Raw genomic sequence first — 18,714 nt, 5'->3', positions numbered from 1 at the left:
CTTGCATTCTCTACTCTCATACACAACTTTCCTATTAGTTTCACTGTGAATAATAACGATAATGAATAATTCAGAATGCTCACTGATGAGTAATGTGCTTTAAGATGAATAATTGGATAATAAGTGAGGGGTCTATGGGTTTTAAATGCTGTATGAGAAATGAATGTTTGTGGAGAGATTCATGTTTAGAGCAGTCAGTCTATGAAAGAGGAATGTCAGATTCTGTTCAACCTCAAAACAACCAACTTTTTTTTTTTTCCCCTCCTTCTTCTTTTGTATATCTGTTAACGCTTATTATGGGATGGGTCTAAAACTGTGGAAACGTGGTTCGGTTATGTAATTTTATTAGGATTGGGTAGCTTCAAAAAACGTTATGGAATCTTTTCCTAGCTTTTTCTACACCAGCTCCCTGTCACGATGTACCAAGATGCAATTAAAAGCCACCTTCTCTTTCTACGGAAAATGAACACGTTTATTTTTTGTAGTTTCTCTTTTATTTATTTAAAAGGTCAAACATACGACCTCAAAAGTACAGGTTTTCTCTCGCACAGTTAGACTCGAGTCCTTTATAATCATCTCAAAATACTCAACAAGTAAGAAAACAACGTAATGCGTATTTTAAAATGAAAGTCAGATATTTTTTGCAAACATATGTACACTTTTTTTGTTTGTTTGTTTTTTGTTTTTTTTGAAAAGCTCAAAGTTTATGCCATGCAAAAAATGAGTAGAAACACAGGAATTTGAAGAGTTACAGCATACTGTAAATAGTGTGAACGTGTATAGTGGTCCTCTTTAGACAATAAAATAAATCAGATACATTTTTTTTCTTTTTTTTTTACAAAGCTCTAGCCTTCATCTTTCACATCTAGACACAATGTGACAATATAGAGCACCATATAATTCACTGATATACATGTAGAAACAGAAGTCTGCACGCAGCTCATTGTTAGTCAGGAATTCCATGTACATTTTTAGCATTCGTAACAACTGAGGTTTTAAAACTAAAAGCTAAAACGTGCTCTCGGTTAAAAGAGTTCTCGAAGTGGTCATGGCACTGATGCGGCAACTCCTTAATAGCGCTTTGAGGAAATGTAAAACAACAATCTAGAGTGAAAAGGAGTATTAAACAAGCAGCGCGTACACGACTCGACACGTGTTTAACTTAAATCGGCTCTTTAGCCTTGATTCGTTTACGCTTAGATGGCAGAAAATACTGGATACAGTGTTTACGGAGTTTTACCTCAGAAAAGGTAGAAGTTCACATGTTGACTCCTTTTGCATCTTGAGATGTATTGACGCATCGTGTTTAAGGCGAACAGCACAAGATGACAAATCTTTACTTCCTTTTTGATTGTTAGAGGCAATGCCAATGTTCAAATCCAAACCAACATGCTACATGCGTGTTAAATGAAAAGCAAAAGAAGTCATTATTTTAGAATTGTAAAAAAAACAAAAACAAACAAACAAACACACCACATTTGAACTTTTAAAAGAAATCCAGTTCAATATTTAGTTTCACACATGTTTTTCATCATAAACATCATAAACATATAAAGCAGATGCAACATAAGATTAAAGGGTACTGCTAAACTGTATGCTTAAACTAAGCACCACTTCAACTTCCTTATTTCAACAATTTCCGACTAATTACAAATGATCAAAACTGACTAAGCTTACAAATTTTGAACATTTTCATTTTAACCTGACTTTACATGGCAGTGTCACACATGTAGTGTAGTGTGAAATGCAACTTATTTACACTGGGATGAGTAAATGCAAGTCTAGAGCATGAGTATGGCTCTAATACGTTCAAATAATTTAGAGCATCCAAGGCACATTTGGATGTAATATTTAAAAAAAAAAAAATGTTTTAAAAAAAAGCAAACAAAACAAAAACAAACAAACAAACAAACAAACAAAGCAAAACACCACAGCACTAAAAGATGATCGCCACCATCACCACTAAGCTAACTGTATTTTAGACACTCCAATATGAAAGAGTCATTTTCTTTACTGAGCGACATTGTTCAGAAGCTTAAAATTCTCCAAGCCTAAAATTAAAGGGAGAGTGCTCCAGGAATGTTTGCTTTCCCCAACAATCATTATATTCTATTAGGCTAAGACATAGCTAATACACTGTAAAATAAATGTTCTTCACAGCTATCTATTATTTTGGTGTGAACTGTGTATAAAAATAAAAACGTCCTATAAACATGAAAGTCAAAACACAAGGTAACGTTTTAAAAAAAAAAAAAAAAAAAAAAAGGAAAACAAAAAATACATAATGTTGGAATTAAACACATGCTCTTGGTTGACTTGCATAGAATACTTTATCTATCAAAAAAAATGCACATGTAACACACAATACAGTAACAGTGAAGTGAGCCTGAGCAATGCTTTGCTTTCATACCTTGGTTTCCATTTTCCTTCGGAATGACATCAAAACTCATACAAGTAACAAATCTCCATCGATCTGTATTTAAGGTGTCAGGCAGTTGAACTCTTAAGGAACAGTAACATAAAATCTACAGAACGTTTGACTGGTAGGATAGACGGGATGTATTTGGAATCTGCCTTTATGCTTCAAACCTCTTTGGGAAGAGCATGGGGGCCACCAGGGTCCACATGTAGAGGAAGAGACAAACCCAACAAGACGCCATCTTGATCCAGAACACTGACCAGCTCCCATCCAACAACCTCTCGATCTTAGCATTGTCATAACTGCAAAGAAACACAGATTGCACAGGAAATCAGCTCACATTATTCAAATATACAGAGAGCTACAATCGGTTTGGACTGATTAATTAAGGAAACACGACTGCCTGAGCGATAGGGCGGATATTTACGAAAGATCAGTAATTCGAGAGAACATTTCTCGGCTCAAATACATAGTTGATTCATATAAAAAAAATTTTTTTTTTAAAAAAACCTGATGCACATTAATATAATCTCTGATGAACAAATACATTGATTAGACATTCTCATATTAATTGGAATGGTTTCCAACAACAACAACAACAAAAACCATTCCTCTACCCAAAACTATTTCAAATATGTGAATGGATTGAGCTGGTAAACAAATCCATTTCACTATTTAGTTTCAATGCTTGGAAACATTAGTTGATTAGCCCAGTTCTCTGAAATGGCGAGCCAAGTATGTAAGACTTCAGCTGGAACAACCCAAATTATCTCCTGACTGGGAAACGCTACCGTTTCCCAGTCAACTACAACAGTGCTGGGCACAAAGTGGTCTATGTCTATTGACATAGCGGTCTATAGGCATTGTCTAGTGCTCAGTGGCGTTAATATCTCAAGCATGATCATTTGCAGCATCACTGAAATGCTTACAAGGAGGAAACATGAAAGGATACGTTTATAATGAATACGTGTAAGCAGCTACTCGGTGCTGATTCTGAATGAGCCAAACAAATAACTTGCATCATAGAGATCATTTACTGCTCCTGATTTGCAAACATACTCAGTTTGTAGAGAGTACAATGTTTGCTGGGAGTGCTTGAACCATGTTAGAAAATCCATGTTTTTCCATCTTTTCAGGCAGAGGGTACAGTAAAACCTACACTTTAGCCACAGAGTGTCCCAAAAGTCTCCACATATAGGGGAAATTAAGACTTTTTAGCAAAATGTCTTCCAAAATTATTCATATGTAGTTTATATTGTAGGGATGTCACGATAAAAAAAAAATCTAGTGGTCGGTACCGATACCACCAAAAGTACACGATACTCAATACCAAAGTCGATACCACGATGTGGTTTTAAAAAAATTTAAAATACTTTTTTTTTTTTTTTAAATAAAATTAAAAACTACTGGAGGACATCCTCCTCTAGCTGATACTGGCAAAAAGAGAGAGAGACATTTTAGTTATCAAACAGTCTGTCAACGACTAATAAATCAGTGCTAAGGTGCACTCCTAAACGCGCCCACACACGCTTTTCTTCTTCACCACTTGTGGACTGACTAAAACACTTGCGCGTATTTGCTGCCCCCTTCAGTTCCGGAAGAACTGCAACCCCAGTACCTTCATTACCAACAGTACGAACGCTACTGCAGAAAAACAAGTACTGTCACGTCTTAAGAATGTTAGTACCGACTTGGTACCGAAGTATCGGTTCTCGTGACATCCCTAATATATTATATGTTTGGTTTTTTCCCCCCGAGATAGCCCTTAAGTACGCCTTTGACAAAAGAAGAACATGAGTAGGAGAGACAACTCTGTGTGTGTTTACAAAAAAAGTGATAATGGAGACTTTTGGGACACCCTGTACACCCAAGGAAGCACAAATTCGGATTGTACAATTACTTCTTCTCTTTTTCGTTTCAAAGTATTAGCGAACGTAATAAATTTCCTCCTGGGAAACAACTTACTGGAACCAATTCGTGACCGTCATCATGACGTAGAGCGAGCCGAGGAAGAAGACGAAATGGAAGTAGGAGTAGCTGTAGACGGTGCCCTCTTTCTCATCATAAATGACATTCTGTCCTCCTGCACTCTTCTCCTCCTCATCATAGTCATCTGTAAAACAAATCCGCAGTGCAATCAGCACGGAGAATAAAGTGTGCAGTGTCCTGCATGGCCACCAGGAGACACCATCAAGCTTTCTGGCACAGTCGGCTCACGGCTCCAAAATTTCATAATCACAGAACCATTTTTTCCATCAGAAACAAAAATCAATAATAATAATAATAATAATAATAATAATAATAAAAAGAAGTGAATACAGATATGAAAAATGAATTCTTACCGGCATAGTCAGTGCAGCAGAAGCAGCAACGTGCCCTCTGAAAGGATGATGAAAAAACTCTGTGATTATTGAATCATGTAATTAATCTCGTCTGGAATTGCAGTAATGAATCCAAAGCATCATTAGCGTATTTATACACAGACTGTAAGGTAAACACCTCATTCTCTTGCATGGAGTTTCTGTACACTCGTAACACTGCCGAGTTCCTCTTGGTCGTGGAGGTCAAACTGTACACAAAAAGAAAGTCTGAGATGTACACTTAATTAAATACAGGCTGCGTCAAAGTAATCCTGCTGTCTTTTGAGTTGGGTTCCTCTCAAGGTTTCTTCACCAGACCTTTCATTGCCACCGTCACCTCTGGCTTGCTCATTTGGGAATTGTATATTTAGATTTCTGCAACGCTAACGTCGATCATTAAAAGCACGCTACAAATAAAATCGTTGAATCGATGCTGACCGTTCATCTTGTCCTTTAACCTACGGTAAAATTACTAGGACCAGAGCATTTTATGCTCAATGGTGTACAAGGAACTCTTTATTATAATGGCACTAGTGGAAAGTTCTCTTTCTGTTTGAAGCACATTTCTCTCTGTATTTTTTGGGTGGGAAAAACAAAAAAAACAAAAACTGGAAACGATTTGGAAAAATCATTTCAAGTCGAGCCGAGAATATACGCACGTCTCCACCAATACCGTCTGTGTGTAAATGGAACCTCGGGCCTTAGAGACATCTTGAATAGACATGTCTGTAGTTAATGGGAAACACATGCGAGGCTCCTCCATTTTGTACGAGCTAAACGAAGAAGGCTTTGATCTGCGCTCCGGCTTCGGCGAGGATCCCTGTTTTTATGTCCGAATGAACACACGGTCTTAACCAGATAATTGCATGTTTATGGTCTTTTTGGGACTGGTCTCTATACACACCCTTTTAAATGATCTAGTATTTCTGCGAGGGGATTTTGCTTTAATGGCTGAAATACATGGGTGTTACTACGGGGAAAGAAAATGACAAAGGAGCAAAAAAAAAAAAAAAGAAAGAAAAATGAAAGGAAACATTAATACCATGAATAAAGCACGCAGCCGAACAAAATGGCCGTTCCTACTCCCGTCGCTATATTTCTGTCACCGTCTGATCCGGACAAAGGAAAGGTGCAGACGGTACGGTTCTTTCCATCATGCTCCACCGCTGAGGGAGAGAGAGAAAGAGAGAAACAGACAGGGGAGTTGATGTGGAATCTTTGTTACCACATCCTTCCATAAAACTCCATTTACGACTCTATTTCTGCAACCACACAAACTTGTAAAATGATACCAGTGCAAACCATACATACACTTACGAGATAGCCACACACACACACACACACACACAGCTACTCACTTTCTATGGGCTTGCTAGACAGGGCTGAGAAGGTGAGGTACATGACGTAGACGCTGATGATAGCTGGCTGGAGCAGGCCTGAAGTCGGTTGGACTGTGAAGACAAGACGTGAAACGTTATTTGCGAGGCACAAATGGACCGCATACACACAGAAGCGCTCATCATTTCACCGAGTACAGTATCAATGCGTTACATTGAAAACCTCCCCCTCGTGCACAAGCATTCGGATATTTTCTTCCCTAAGGCTGGTTTATTCGTTCCGCATCGTGTGTGAAGATCTGAGACGTGTGTGTGGTCCCTACGATCAAAAAAACAAAAAGGCATTTTAAATGCTCACTTTGAGTGCTGTGGATTTGGCGCTGTGTGGACGGGCCTCGGCAAACGTGCGATTTATTAGAAAACGGCTGTGCCTGGGGCTCATCTGCTGCTTGTAGTAGAAGAATGTAGGTGTATTTACTGCATTTACAGAATGATCTATTCAACCAATTAACAAAGGGAGGAGAGAAAGGGAGAGAGAGAGAGAGAGAGAGAGAGAGACGATAACTGTCTTTAATGCCAGTGCACCACACAGATGTCATCTGATTGTCTTCATGAGTCATGAGTGTGTATTTTTACATTTCTGCCACCAGCCTTTCTTCAAAATTCTCCACTTCTGCTCTGTGCTGTTCCTCCCCCTCCACACTGCCACGTAGTTCCAAAAACGTTCATGTGTATGAAGCAGGGATCAATACCCGGGGTGAGGGTACTGACCACCATGCTGACCCATGGAGCCCTTACAATGCATCAGATATAAACCAGCCATCAGGTCACTCACATGCGGGTTAAGAATAATATTGAAAGAAAGGTTTTTCTTAAGCTTGAGAAATTTTGAGCTTCAGTACAGTGACTTTTAGTTAAGTGCCACGCTACTAGTAAAACTCCTAAGGACGCTAAGGACCACTGCGACCTGACCAGATCTCTCTAGGAATGACATGAGGGTCCTGAACCATCGGCGTTTAATTTATTGCTACTTCTGGAATATTCACCCCGTAATAAACAACTCTAAAGATAAATCTGGACAAACTGTTGGTCAGGTCAAGCTAACTCTTGATCATGTTAAACGAGCAAATGGTATTAGTTTTGCAATAAGAACAATACGTCTGATCATATCGCAGATAGCGTCCCTCCTGAGAACTCGACAGTAAACAAAGCAGCTGGTCTCTGCCCTTTTCAACTGGGAGTTTCAACTGGGTGTACTGGGAGTTGCCGTCATGCTGACTCACATGTCTGAATGCAGGGTGAAATAGCCAGCAGTGAGACGATGAAGCATAAACTTGAGTTCACCCCCAGGAAGACCTTGTTGAGGAAGCAGGCCTCAGAATGCGTGTAGTACATGGCCATAAAGACCAGAGCCCCCACTGCCACGGAGAAGAGCACCAACGAGACAAAGGACAGCGCTGCATACCACAGCTTGTTGTGGTCTACACCCGAACTCCTGCAGAGGAACAGAGCGGGGAAGAAACAGCTTAATTAACCGGGCATGAAACCCTACATTATTAGCTATTACTACTTTTTTGTGCTTTAAAAACTAGCACTATGTGGGAAAAAAACTATTCTCCTTATAATAACAACAGGTTAATTTTATGAACATAACCAAGCAATTCACCTATTTGGCTTAGACAGAAAATACGTGCCATGAGATTTGTTTACTGGAGCCGTTTAAACTTTTTATTCCTGACTTTTGTACCCACAGAACTCAAACCAGTCACAGTCTGTTAAAATACAGTCGGCTGTAGAAACGCTGTGGCTGCAAGAATTCCTTTTAGTTGAGTTAACAAGAAGAACGTGAAGAAATCAGCTATCGGTGACTTCGCTTTTCCTGACTCCTGACCAGCACCTGCTTTACAGCGCTGTGAAAAAGGATTTCTTCTGTTTTTGTGTACATCTCGTACTAAATAGTTTTAGATCTTCAAATGAAATACAACATAAAACAAAGGCAACCTGAGTAAACACACAATACAGGTTTTATTTATTTATTTATTTTAATTGAAGCAAAAAAAGTTATCAAACACCTGTCAGCCATGTGAAAAACTAATTACCACCTTAAACTTAAACTTAAAAGGACTAGGACTTACTCCTATGTTTTGGATTATTGTCTTGCTGCATAATCCAGTTGCGCTTTAATTTCAATTTTCGGACTGAAGACCGGACATTCTCTTTTAGGATTTTCTGGTAGAGAGAAGAATTCATGTTTCCCTCAATTACTGACAGTTCCCCAGGCCCTGAAGAAGCAAAGCATCCCCACACCATCACACTACCACCACCATGCTTGACCGTAGGTATGATGATCTTTTTGTGGAATTCTGAATTCTGATGTAATGGGGGATCCCTGTCTTCCAATCAGTTCCACTTTCAACTCATCAGTCCACAGAACATTCTCCCAAAAGGTTTGAGGATTATCAAATTGTGTTTTTGCAAAATTCAGACGAGTCTTAATGTTCTTCTGGGTTAGCAGTGGTTTTCACCTCACCACTCTTCCATGGATGACATTTTCCCCCAGTGTCTGTCTGATAGTGGAATCATGAACAGTGACCTTTATTGATGCAAGAGAGGCCTGTAGCTCCTTTGATGTTGTCCTTGGCTCTTTTGTGACTTCCTGGATGAGTCGTTGCTGTGCTCTTGGAGGAATTTTGGAAGATCGGACACTTCTGGGAAGGTTCACTACTGTGCTGAGTTTTTCAATTTGGAGATAACGGCTCTCACTGTGGTTCTTTGAAGTCCCAGAGCCTTTGAAACAGCTTTGTAACCCTTCACAGACTGATGTATTTCAATCACCTTCTTCCTCATCATTTCTGGAATTTCTTTCAGTTTTGGCATAGTGTGTTACTGAGTAAGACCTTTTAACCAGCTTCACGCTGTTGAAAAAGTTGTATTGAAGTGTTGATGTGATTGAACAGGGTTTGCAGTAATCAGGCCTGGTTGTGTCTAGTCCAGCTGAACCCCATTATGAATGCAGCTTCATAGATTTGGGGAATTACTAACTATGGGGGCAAACACATTTTCACACAGGCCCAGTTGGTATTGGATAAGCATTTTGCTTCAATAAATAACATCATTTAAAATCTATATTTTGTGTTTGCTCCGGCTGCCTTTATTTTATAGTAGATTTTGTTTTAATTTATGAAACAATTTACTATGAGATACACACAAAAACAGAAGACATCAGGCAAATACCTTCACAGCACTGTATTTCACAACACATACACACACTCCTTTCCTCACAGGGTGACACACAGAGTATAGCTGTCTTCTAACACGACTGCAGGACTCGGGAACATTTTTGTCCACACTGAGTTTGCTCATTGGAGCCGGAGAGAGGAAACCATTCTGCTCTTTCGTTGTCTTCCATGGGCTTCCTCTGGATTGTTTCCCTATTGTCCATTTGGCTCTTACTACCTGACCTTCTGTCTCTTCATCTGAAAGGCAGCGGTACAAAAACAATCGTATCTAGGCCACATATTTCTATATAGAAAGGTTAAACAGCGATTACCCAGAAGCACTTGGTACTGCTGCAAAAGTCTCAACAGAAAACCACACTTCATAGAACAGAAATGAGGGATAAAATGTTTTAATCACACTAGTTTACTTAACACTTCTCTATAACCCGTCATCTCAGGAACATGCAGTTCATTTACAGTACTATTTAGTATCTAGTGTTTTGCTAGTCATATTTGAAAGCACAATGTAGGATATCCAGTATATTTCTGAAATCTGACAATGCACTGAAGTGTGTCGCCCAGCTCCATGTTTTGGTTTCCTAGAAACCTAAATGACTTAAACTAGGCTAAGGTAAGATAATAAAGTATGGCGAGTGAGCTAATTAAGTGCATTCACACAGAGACAAACAACCCCTGTGTTGGAGACGACTGTGCCGTTGCAATTATCAAAGACATTAGGAATGGCTCAGAGGTAGAATATTGTAGGAGGTCGACCGACTGATCGGCTATCGGCAAAAATCCACACCGATAGTTTTTCCCGGTTTCGTCTGTGGCTGGAGTGACTGAGAAGCGTCCGCTGTCATTACACAGAACAAGAGCGGCCTCTAGAGGCGAAATAAAAACTAGCGCTGAGAAATTTTGTTGCGTCATTGATACATTTTGGATGTCTCTATTTTTGTTATTTGCAGTGTTACTTTTTTTGTTTACCTTGGATCTTTAAATACCTTTATCATTCATTTGCTTTAATATGCATTAATAGTTAATATATATTAATATTTATAGATGTTTTTCATTTTAAAAAGTACAGTACATTTTCATGCTACAGTCAGTACTGTTTATTTTTGTAATAAAGTTCAATATTTTACTTTGAGTGTTATGTTTTCATTCAGTATAGATTTTAAAAACTATCGGTTGAGTAATCGGTTATCGGCAGGTACTGCCCAACTTAGTCATCGTTATCGGTCGACCTCTGGAATATTGTACTGTATGTTTGCATCCTCAACAAAAACTCAGCATGCCGGTGGTCAGCTTTTGGCTTCGAGCGGTTTTGTTTTCTCTTCAAATCACACATAAAAAGATATTATCCAAGGCTGGGGAGCACCTTCATTAACTAACTCTCGATCTGTTTAACAGTGAAGTGGCTGCATGTTGTGTTAGCAGGACAGCTTTATGCTGCACTTTACTTTGCTCAGTTTTCGACAGTGTTTCCAGCTACTCATTCCTGATTCTGAAAAGGACATATGCCATGCGTGCTAAGTGATCCGCCAAATAGGAACTATTTGTGCATTTTTATTAAATGAAAATGACCACGCTCAGACTCACGCGCTAAAAGCTATAGAACACCACACCTACAGCACCATATTATTAGACTCAACATTTTGGAAGCTCAGTTTAGAACAGGGCTTTTTCTCCCCGGTTATTACAGCTATATACGTTCTATATCACTAACATATACTGTATAGAACCAGACCACACAGACAGGCAACTATGCAGCCTTTCTTACTAAGGAAATTATGGCTGGCCAGATTACACTATCCTCCCTCCAGTCTGTGTAATGAATTCCAGTTGTGCTTACTTATGTTTCTCCCTCCAAAAATAAATGAAAAAAAAAAACCCCCCCCCAAAAAATTTGGACACAGAGCTGGAAACAGAAAAACCGAATCATGAACATTTTCTCATGTCTGAGAGAGGATTAGAAGAACAATGGTAATGTTGGATGGTGTCAGAGATTCATCTAACCAGTTCTGGTTCCATCTGTGAGCAAACTGAACCAGGAGCATGAGCTGGATTAGGAGGAAGAGGAAACCCCCGGCAGCTCCCACATAACGCCACACTGTAAAGGGAGGGAGAAAGAGAGAGAGAGCGAGAGCGAGAGAGAGAGAGAGAGAGAGAAGGCACATTGAGCTGTCATTCTCAACAGTTCCTTTATTTCTGTGACTCTGACAAACAAGTCATTTTCTGTGCTGATGGCAGCTCGCCAGAACGCTGCTCTCAATCCCACTGACAGCTACACAATTCAACATCCAAATAACTATGAAAAAAAAAAAAAAAGAAACAAAGTGAAGGACACTGTTTCTGACTCTATGTACTATTGTATCATAGGACTGTACAGAAAGTGCTGCTGGATTGATGATCAAAAAAGCAGGACAAACATTAATGCCATGTTACATATAAAATCTTACACAATGACAAATCACAAAGCCCTCCACCATGAACACTTTCCTGTGTCTGAAAACAGCTTCAGCTCTGACTGTTACAAAGTGCTGACACTGAGCATTCCTTCCAAAACAACAACTGCAAAATAAACATCTCTCAGTAAAATTCACCATGGCAGCACTCAACATGGCAGTTTCTTTAACACAAGTCCCTGTGCATCTTTTACTATAGAAACGCTAACGTATTAGAACTGGCGCAGTAACACACACCTGCGTGTCTCGAGGATAGAATTATCGTGCAAGCCGTTACAGAACCGTAACACTTTCTGACCAATCAGAAATCGAGAACTCAACAGAGCTGCGGTTAATGAAATACCATAGTAAACACCCAGTTCAAATCATACACTGCAAACATGAAGAAAATATCTTACATTCAGAAATATGAGCTGTCTCAGGGTGGAGCCGTTATGGACAGTCGGGAGCACAGATGTTTGAATCAAATGGTTTCATGCGCACTACAAAGGCCTTTCTGAACTCGTCAGACTCAAGATCTCAGTTCGGGATGAATGATCACTTCACTACTCGCCAGGTTCAAAGCTGATACATGTGGTACCCAGCAGCTACGAGCAACAGGGAGTGAACAACAGTGGAAGAGAACAAACAAAACAAAACAAAGACAAAAAAAAAAGCGGGCTATACTATACCTTCGAGAAACTTGTCTTCATTCGGTAGGAAGAAGCCTCCTGCACAGCAGGCTAGCAAAGCCAAAAACTTCAAGAACCAGAATCTGGATGGACATAAAGAAAATATGATCAAATCCCGCCAGACACCGGGGTACCCAATGCTAGTGGTCATTGCTTTGATCTGATTTTAAGCAGATTAGGGACGTAAAAAAAAAAACCAAAAACATTTAGACCAACATATTTTAAAATCCAGCTGCCTGGCTTTACTTTCCTGTCAGACACAAAGCGAGAACACTAGTCTCAGAACAGTTTCTGCTTGCAATCTCTGTTTGTAAAAGTTCACCTTACTTGTTTACTTTGGCATGTATTTTAGTAAAAAGTTTAGGAAGGCAGGTTTCTATTCTGGATTCGTGTTTTAAGACAGCTGGCAATTACACTGTGCTTCCCTGCACACTCCTTTGCACTCCGGCCATTTCCTCTTCTCCTTCACACCATTTGCATACAACACAAAGATCTGATTATTGCAAAGTGAAGAGCTCTTGGCGGGACAGAAACCATTGCGTTTGAGGAGAATAAAGCTCGCCTCCTGATGAAATCTCCTCCGGACGGGGCTTTTTAATTAATACCACAGCGCAGTTGGAGTGGGCGGGTAATGGTGTTTAAGGAGGAGCACGGAACAGAACAGAGCCCATGGGGAGTGAATGAAAAAAGCCAGCCAAATGATACATGGCCTTGTGGACCTCCTGCGAATCTGGGATGGCTGCAGGGGGGCCAAGGGTTTAGAAACAAGGCGAGCTTGTAGAGAAAACAGGAGTGGAGTGCTTACCCGTTGTGTACGGCCGCCCGGCATCCCGTGCTGCTCTGAATTCGAATGGTGAGTATGGAGAAGAAGAAGAAGAAGCACGCCATGCCAAAACAGACTTTGTAGACGGCCGAGTAGCCGACCAGAGCGCTGCAGTTCTCTCCAGCGTTCAGCTTTTTACAAATCTCAGAGTAATATGGAATCTGAAACGAGAGGATACAGAATTACCGCTTGTACGGAAAAACAAAAATACACAGTAGGACATAAACACGACTCTGTATGGAGAAGCCAATCACACGTTACGGGAGCATATAATGGGTTCTTTGAAATCTCTCATTCATACGGAATGTGATTCTATAAACATCAAGGCAATCAGTTCAAATAGCCATAAAACTAAACTACAGCATAAACTACATGATAGAATTTTAATTGCAATACAAAAGAAACTATTATGATACCATATGTCAGAGGTCACAAAATCCTGTTTCAATCTGAAAAGAAATAAGAGGATATTGATATTGAATAAACACAGCGCTGGGTCAACGGCCATAACACTGCACAGAGGAAATACCGAGAACTCACGTCTGTGCCAAAATGCTAACAATCCCGGGACTCTAATGTGGAGCACATGTATAAAGATTAGTTCAACAACAACAGAATAATTATATATTATAATATATACTATAATAGGAGATAATAATACGAATTGCATGGGGATGAAAAGCTTGTCTACCTCTCAAAGCAATTGTCCCGCACAGAGCAACCGGATGGGATGGATAATTCTCTTGCAGAGAATGAATGAGAATGAATAATGAATGCGAATGAATAAACCATGATCTTCCCTTCGATCAGACGCATCCATTAACACAGAGGATCACGGTAAATGAAAAAGTTAGAAATAACACCATACAGGCGACCTCTTTGTCGTGTCAGGCCTTTGGAGAGAACAAGTACAACCATGAAGGTTTGTGTCTCGATAAATGATAATCTGAGCTCAGCCCTACGTGTATTTTCGCTTCTTACTTAGGGGTCTGTGAAATCAAACCTTCCTTACAACGTCGGCAGTGTATAACCCCAAGATTCCGTCAAGCATTTAGATGATGTTTTTATTGTGTTTTGCTCTGTGAAAACACATTCGGAAGATCTATTCCTCCTTCTTTCATCACTTCGAGGTACTCCAAGCTCATTTAATGGTTTTTTTTTTTTTTTTTTTTTTATAAAAGCCAGCCTTTGGCCGAGCTTGACTTTTTTTCTTTTAGGCTTTTTATTCTTTGCTTGGCATTTACACAGCGGCCAGGCAAAGGGCGAGTGGAAGGACAAAAAGAAAGGCTTGGCCAGAACATAAAGGCTGATTCCACATTACACAGCGCTACAACATTCCTGCTTGACCATCTCTACGGCTGGCAGGGATTCATCCCAATTTCACTGCGGAGAGAAGAAAATAATAACCGGTCTGTTCTGTGTACTTTGTGACGTCTAAAGATTCATGCTCGGGGGGTTTTGTTGACGGCTCGGCGAGTTCACCGTGCCCTTTAGTCTCCCGCAGTGCTGTACAGTTCTGTGCACTGCTGTGGTTTGGAGTGGAGTGCTGGCTGAATGTAGATAAAGACTTCACGTGTCTGAAGCTAGTCTTCCTCATGACTGAGTGTCTTAAAAAGGTCATAGCAACAGGGTTTGGTATCTTGTTGTGGTTGAAAGGGGGTATTTCTGAAGAAGGGCCGTAATCTTTCCTTTTGCAAAGGGATATGAAAAGGATGGAATGAGTGTGTGGGGGAGAAACACAACCAAGTCAAACGCTTTCAACTGGCTCCGTAAGTATGAGATATTAGGGTTGTCACGGTACCAATACCAGTAAAATTCCACAGTACTGAAGCAAAACACAAAAACATGTTAATTAAACAACACGCTGTTCTATTAATAAAGTTAAATATCAATAGAAAATGTATGTTTAAAAACACCATTCTGTATACTTCAAGTGTTTCATTATTAAAGCTACTAGACTTATCCAGACAAGACTAGAAATGTTTTTCCTTTCTGTTCTTTCACACATCTATTATTTTCTAACACATACATTTCAGATATATATAGAGGTCATCAAAAAGCCTCTGTTGTGTAAAATTTGTACACCCCATCATGTCCTCCCATTTATTTTACCCCAATAATAGTTAAAGCATTAAATGGTTAATAAGGACTCCTGACCGTATTAGCATTAAACGTGCGTATGCTAACCATTAAGTACGCAAAGATGAGGATGTTTTCTTGCGATAACACTCTCCAATTAAACTACGCAACAACATTCATAATGCAACCGCTACCATCATTTTAAACTCACCTGCTTGAACCGCTTGAATAAATACTGCGGGTAAGCAGCCGCGCTTCCTGAAAGCACGGTTAATCTATTGGCGTATAAATTTCAGGGGCGCGGCTTTTACACACTCAGCGGTAATAGCACTGAAAGCTTAAAACGAGCGTCCGAGAGAAATACATGTATTTCGCATACTATATGGTAGGTAGGTATGCGGTTTCGGATGCAGTCATGGTAACCGGCGGAGCTGCTGCTGACCATTGCCACAAACGATTCGCTCCAAAGTGCACGTGAGGTGAGAAGATGATGGACATATGAGAACAGTATCAAATATTACATCATACAGTCACTTTGGAGCGGCTGTGGCTCAGGTGGTAGAGCTAATCCACTAACCGTAGGGTCGGAGGTTCGATTCCCGGCCCACGTGACTCCGCATGCCGAAGTGTCCTTGGGCAAGACACTGAACCCCAAACTGCTCCCGATGGCAAGTTAGCGCCTTGCGTGGCAGCTCTGCTACCACTGGTGTGTGAGTGTGTGTGAACGGGTGAATGAGACACAGTGTAAAGCGCTTTGGATAAAAGCGCTATATAAGTGCAGACCACTTACCACTTACCTTTTGTTGGAACCCACCCATTTTTTTCAAGTGATCAAAAATATTGGAGTGCAGACCATTTACCAGACCATTACTTCATGACTTTGTTGAAGATCTTGACAATAAGGTATCCGGGTGATCCTCACGACCGCGTCCAGTCAGGAGGACCGAAATAAAACCTGTGCACTGATCTTAGTGTACTTGGCTTATTTTAATTAGGAACAACATTCTGGTTGTTCTGGTATGTTTTAATAGGTTTGTCTACTGGTGTATAAATAGCTGAGAAGACAAACGTAATTTGAAAACCCAGCAGTGTCCTTTTGTGGCTAATGTAAGCGTATCGAATAGCAGGTTAACGAAGCAGCTAACGAATTAGGATGGCGGGATGACGGGAGCGCACGCGGACAGGCGCGATTTTCACGTCTGTGTATTATATTCGTGGAGACCCAGATCAGGGACGAAAGGCTGGCTCTTGGAAAGCTTATGACATTTTGAAAACTTCTGACGTCTAGTCATGGATGAGGCTACAACATGTGGAGAGAGTGTGACGGGTGAGACAGCAGTAAAATATCCAAAAGGCCTGAAGAACTTACGTTATCACGCATTTGCATCTCCACGGTGGGCGACATCATGATCACGCAGGTGATGGTGACCAGCATGAAGTAGAGAGCGTACATGAAGCGTGTCCCTGTGGATTGCTTGATCTTGGGACAGCAGTTGCAGCACAGCGAGCAGGGCGCCGCGCCGCAGCAGCACGCCAGCTATGGGAAGAAAGACACGAGACGAGTCGACATGGTCAGCTTTTTGAACCGGGGAATAATGGTCGTTTTGTTTTACTGGCACTCTTTACGATTTAGACGTTAAGGTTTCATTTTCATAGCGGTTAGATCTGCTTAGGAGTTTAACGACGACTAATCTGGACAGTCGACGTCTCCGGAGATATTTTGCTCACAAATGACAGACTACCACTTTTCTATCGTCAGCTAAACTAGTGACTAAATTCAGCAGGGGTATCATATGCTGAGAAAACACACACACACATACACACACACGAGAGCACCTCATTGGTTGTTTTCCCTCCTAGCAGCAGAAATAGTGAGCTGCTATTGGCCAGCTGAGCTACACAAGGACAAGGCTGTTACTATGAACCTGGGATAATCAGCACAGAGAGTTTCACTCACAACATGAAGCCCTGTAGCATCACCGTTACACACACACACACACACACACACCAAGATTGCATGTATGATCAGTGTACACAGTCTGGGAATGTATTTATCGGTTTATCTCCTGTCTGCAGACAGGGTGGGGCGCATGAGCTGCTGAGGAGCTGATAGAAGACTAGATACGACTCCACAGCTAACTAATGGCATGACCGTCTCAATAAAAACATAATCACTGGCAATATTAATCGGCACAGCTAAATTTAGCTAATTGGCTAGCATTCGATAAATGCTTTTTTGCTTTCATCTGTAACGCTGTGTAGACGCGTCGTTAAGATAATCCTTGAAATAAACAAAAATCTCCTCGTCTTAAAAAAAATGCTTAAAAATGATTCCTGCCGTAAGGTTTGAATGAGATTCAATTGGAATAAACGGCTGGAAAGTGTTGTTTTCTTAAAAAAAAAAAAAAAATACATTTCAGTTTAAAACACAAAACACTGCAGTGAAAGTGATGGAAATGCATAAAATAATGCTTCATGTTAATATTTTTATGTTTTTATGTATAAACTTACAAGAAGAAATCAACTGTTTGTGGGATGCATAATTACGTCCCTCCCGATTATTCAACACGTCATATCCGGTTAGAGAGATTGTTCATGCCGCGTCACAGGGCAGCGTAAAGCCTCTGGTATACTTCGTCTTTTTACGCGGACGCATTGCCTTTTAAAGTATACTCTGTTTGACACGTACGCATGGCGGTCGACTCATGCGCGTTACGACAACGTGCACTGCCCCTCCTGGCCTACGAGAGTCAGTACAGAGCAGCGAAGCAGGTCTTCGGGTGTGACGGACGACAACGAAGAAGAATCACGACACCACGAAGAACGATGGAGGAGAAAGACCTGCTGTTTCACTTCTTGTTACTACAGGAAAAAGAAATGAGAAGACGGTCTGTGCGAGCACTCGACCAGAAAAGAGCGAGGAATTCACTTGTGCCGTTTTTTTCTTCGACTACGTTGAGAATGAACGGCGCTGGGGCACTGTTGCCACCTTGTGGAACAACTAAATGGTGCAGAAGGATTTGATGCGCATGTGCGACCGGTTAGAAAAACCTGGTGGCGCACGTACTGTACTCCGCTGATGACGACATTTACGCCTAAGCGTACGTGTAAGAAGTGAAGCGTACTTTGGGCTTTGAACACCCTCTTCACGGAGGCCCATGATTGGCTAGCATCACAGTGATTGACAGAGGAACATACCATCAAGTCAAAAGTTTATAAATACCTCAGTTTCAATAAAAGCTCAGCAGGAAATCTTGAGAAAAGCGCTGCTACATGCAAAATAAAAACACACTCAGGAGAGTAAGTTCCTGTTATCATGTAGATTACAGCTGTAAGCCG

General features: G+C 40.6%; 1 protein-coding gene across 2 annotated transcripts in view; it reads right to left on the bottom strand.

Annotated features, from left to right (window-relative positions):
- Window positions 1-1,473: 1,473 nt before the first annotated feature.
- Window positions 1,474-18,714, bottom strand: part of serinc5 (serine incorporator 5) — a 29,772-nt gene continuing 12,531 nt past the window's right edge. For both annotated transcript variants that reach the window (XM_053653828.1, XM_053653829.1), the window contains 11 exons: window positions 16,745-16,912; window positions 13,279-13,457; window positions 12,474-12,556; window positions 11,354-11,447; window positions 7,400-7,611; window positions 6,138-6,230; window positions 5,822-5,945; window positions 4,919-4,988; window positions 4,762-4,798; window positions 4,385-4,532; window positions 1,474-2,721 (listed from right to left, as the gene is read on the bottom strand). In XM_053653828.1, coding sequence (XP_053509803.1) covers window positions 2,577-2,721; window positions 4,385-4,532; window positions 4,762-4,798; window positions 4,919-4,988; window positions 5,822-5,945; window positions 6,138-6,230; window positions 7,400-7,611; window positions 11,354-11,447; window positions 12,474-12,556; window positions 13,279-13,457; window positions 16,745-16,912 — 1,353 coding nt within the window. In that variant the 3' untranslated portion in view covers window positions 1,474-2,576. The remainder of the gene's footprint in view (window positions 2,722-4,384; window positions 4,533-4,761; window positions 4,799-4,918; window positions 4,989-5,821; window positions 5,946-6,137; window positions 6,231-7,399; window positions 7,612-11,353; window positions 11,448-12,473; window positions 12,557-13,278; window positions 13,458-16,744; window positions 16,913-18,714) is intronic.

The sequence above is a fragment of the Ictalurus furcatus genome, chromosome 22 (assembly GCF_023375685.1).
Source record: "Ictalurus furcatus strain D&B chromosome 22, Billie_1.0, whole genome shotgun sequence".
In the NCBI taxonomy this organism is placed as follows: domain Eukaryota; kingdom Metazoa; phylum Chordata; class Actinopteri; order Siluriformes; family Ictaluridae; genus Ictalurus; species Ictalurus furcatus.
Note: the sequence above shows the minus strand (reverse complement) of the source record. Positions and strands in the feature narration are given on the sequence as shown.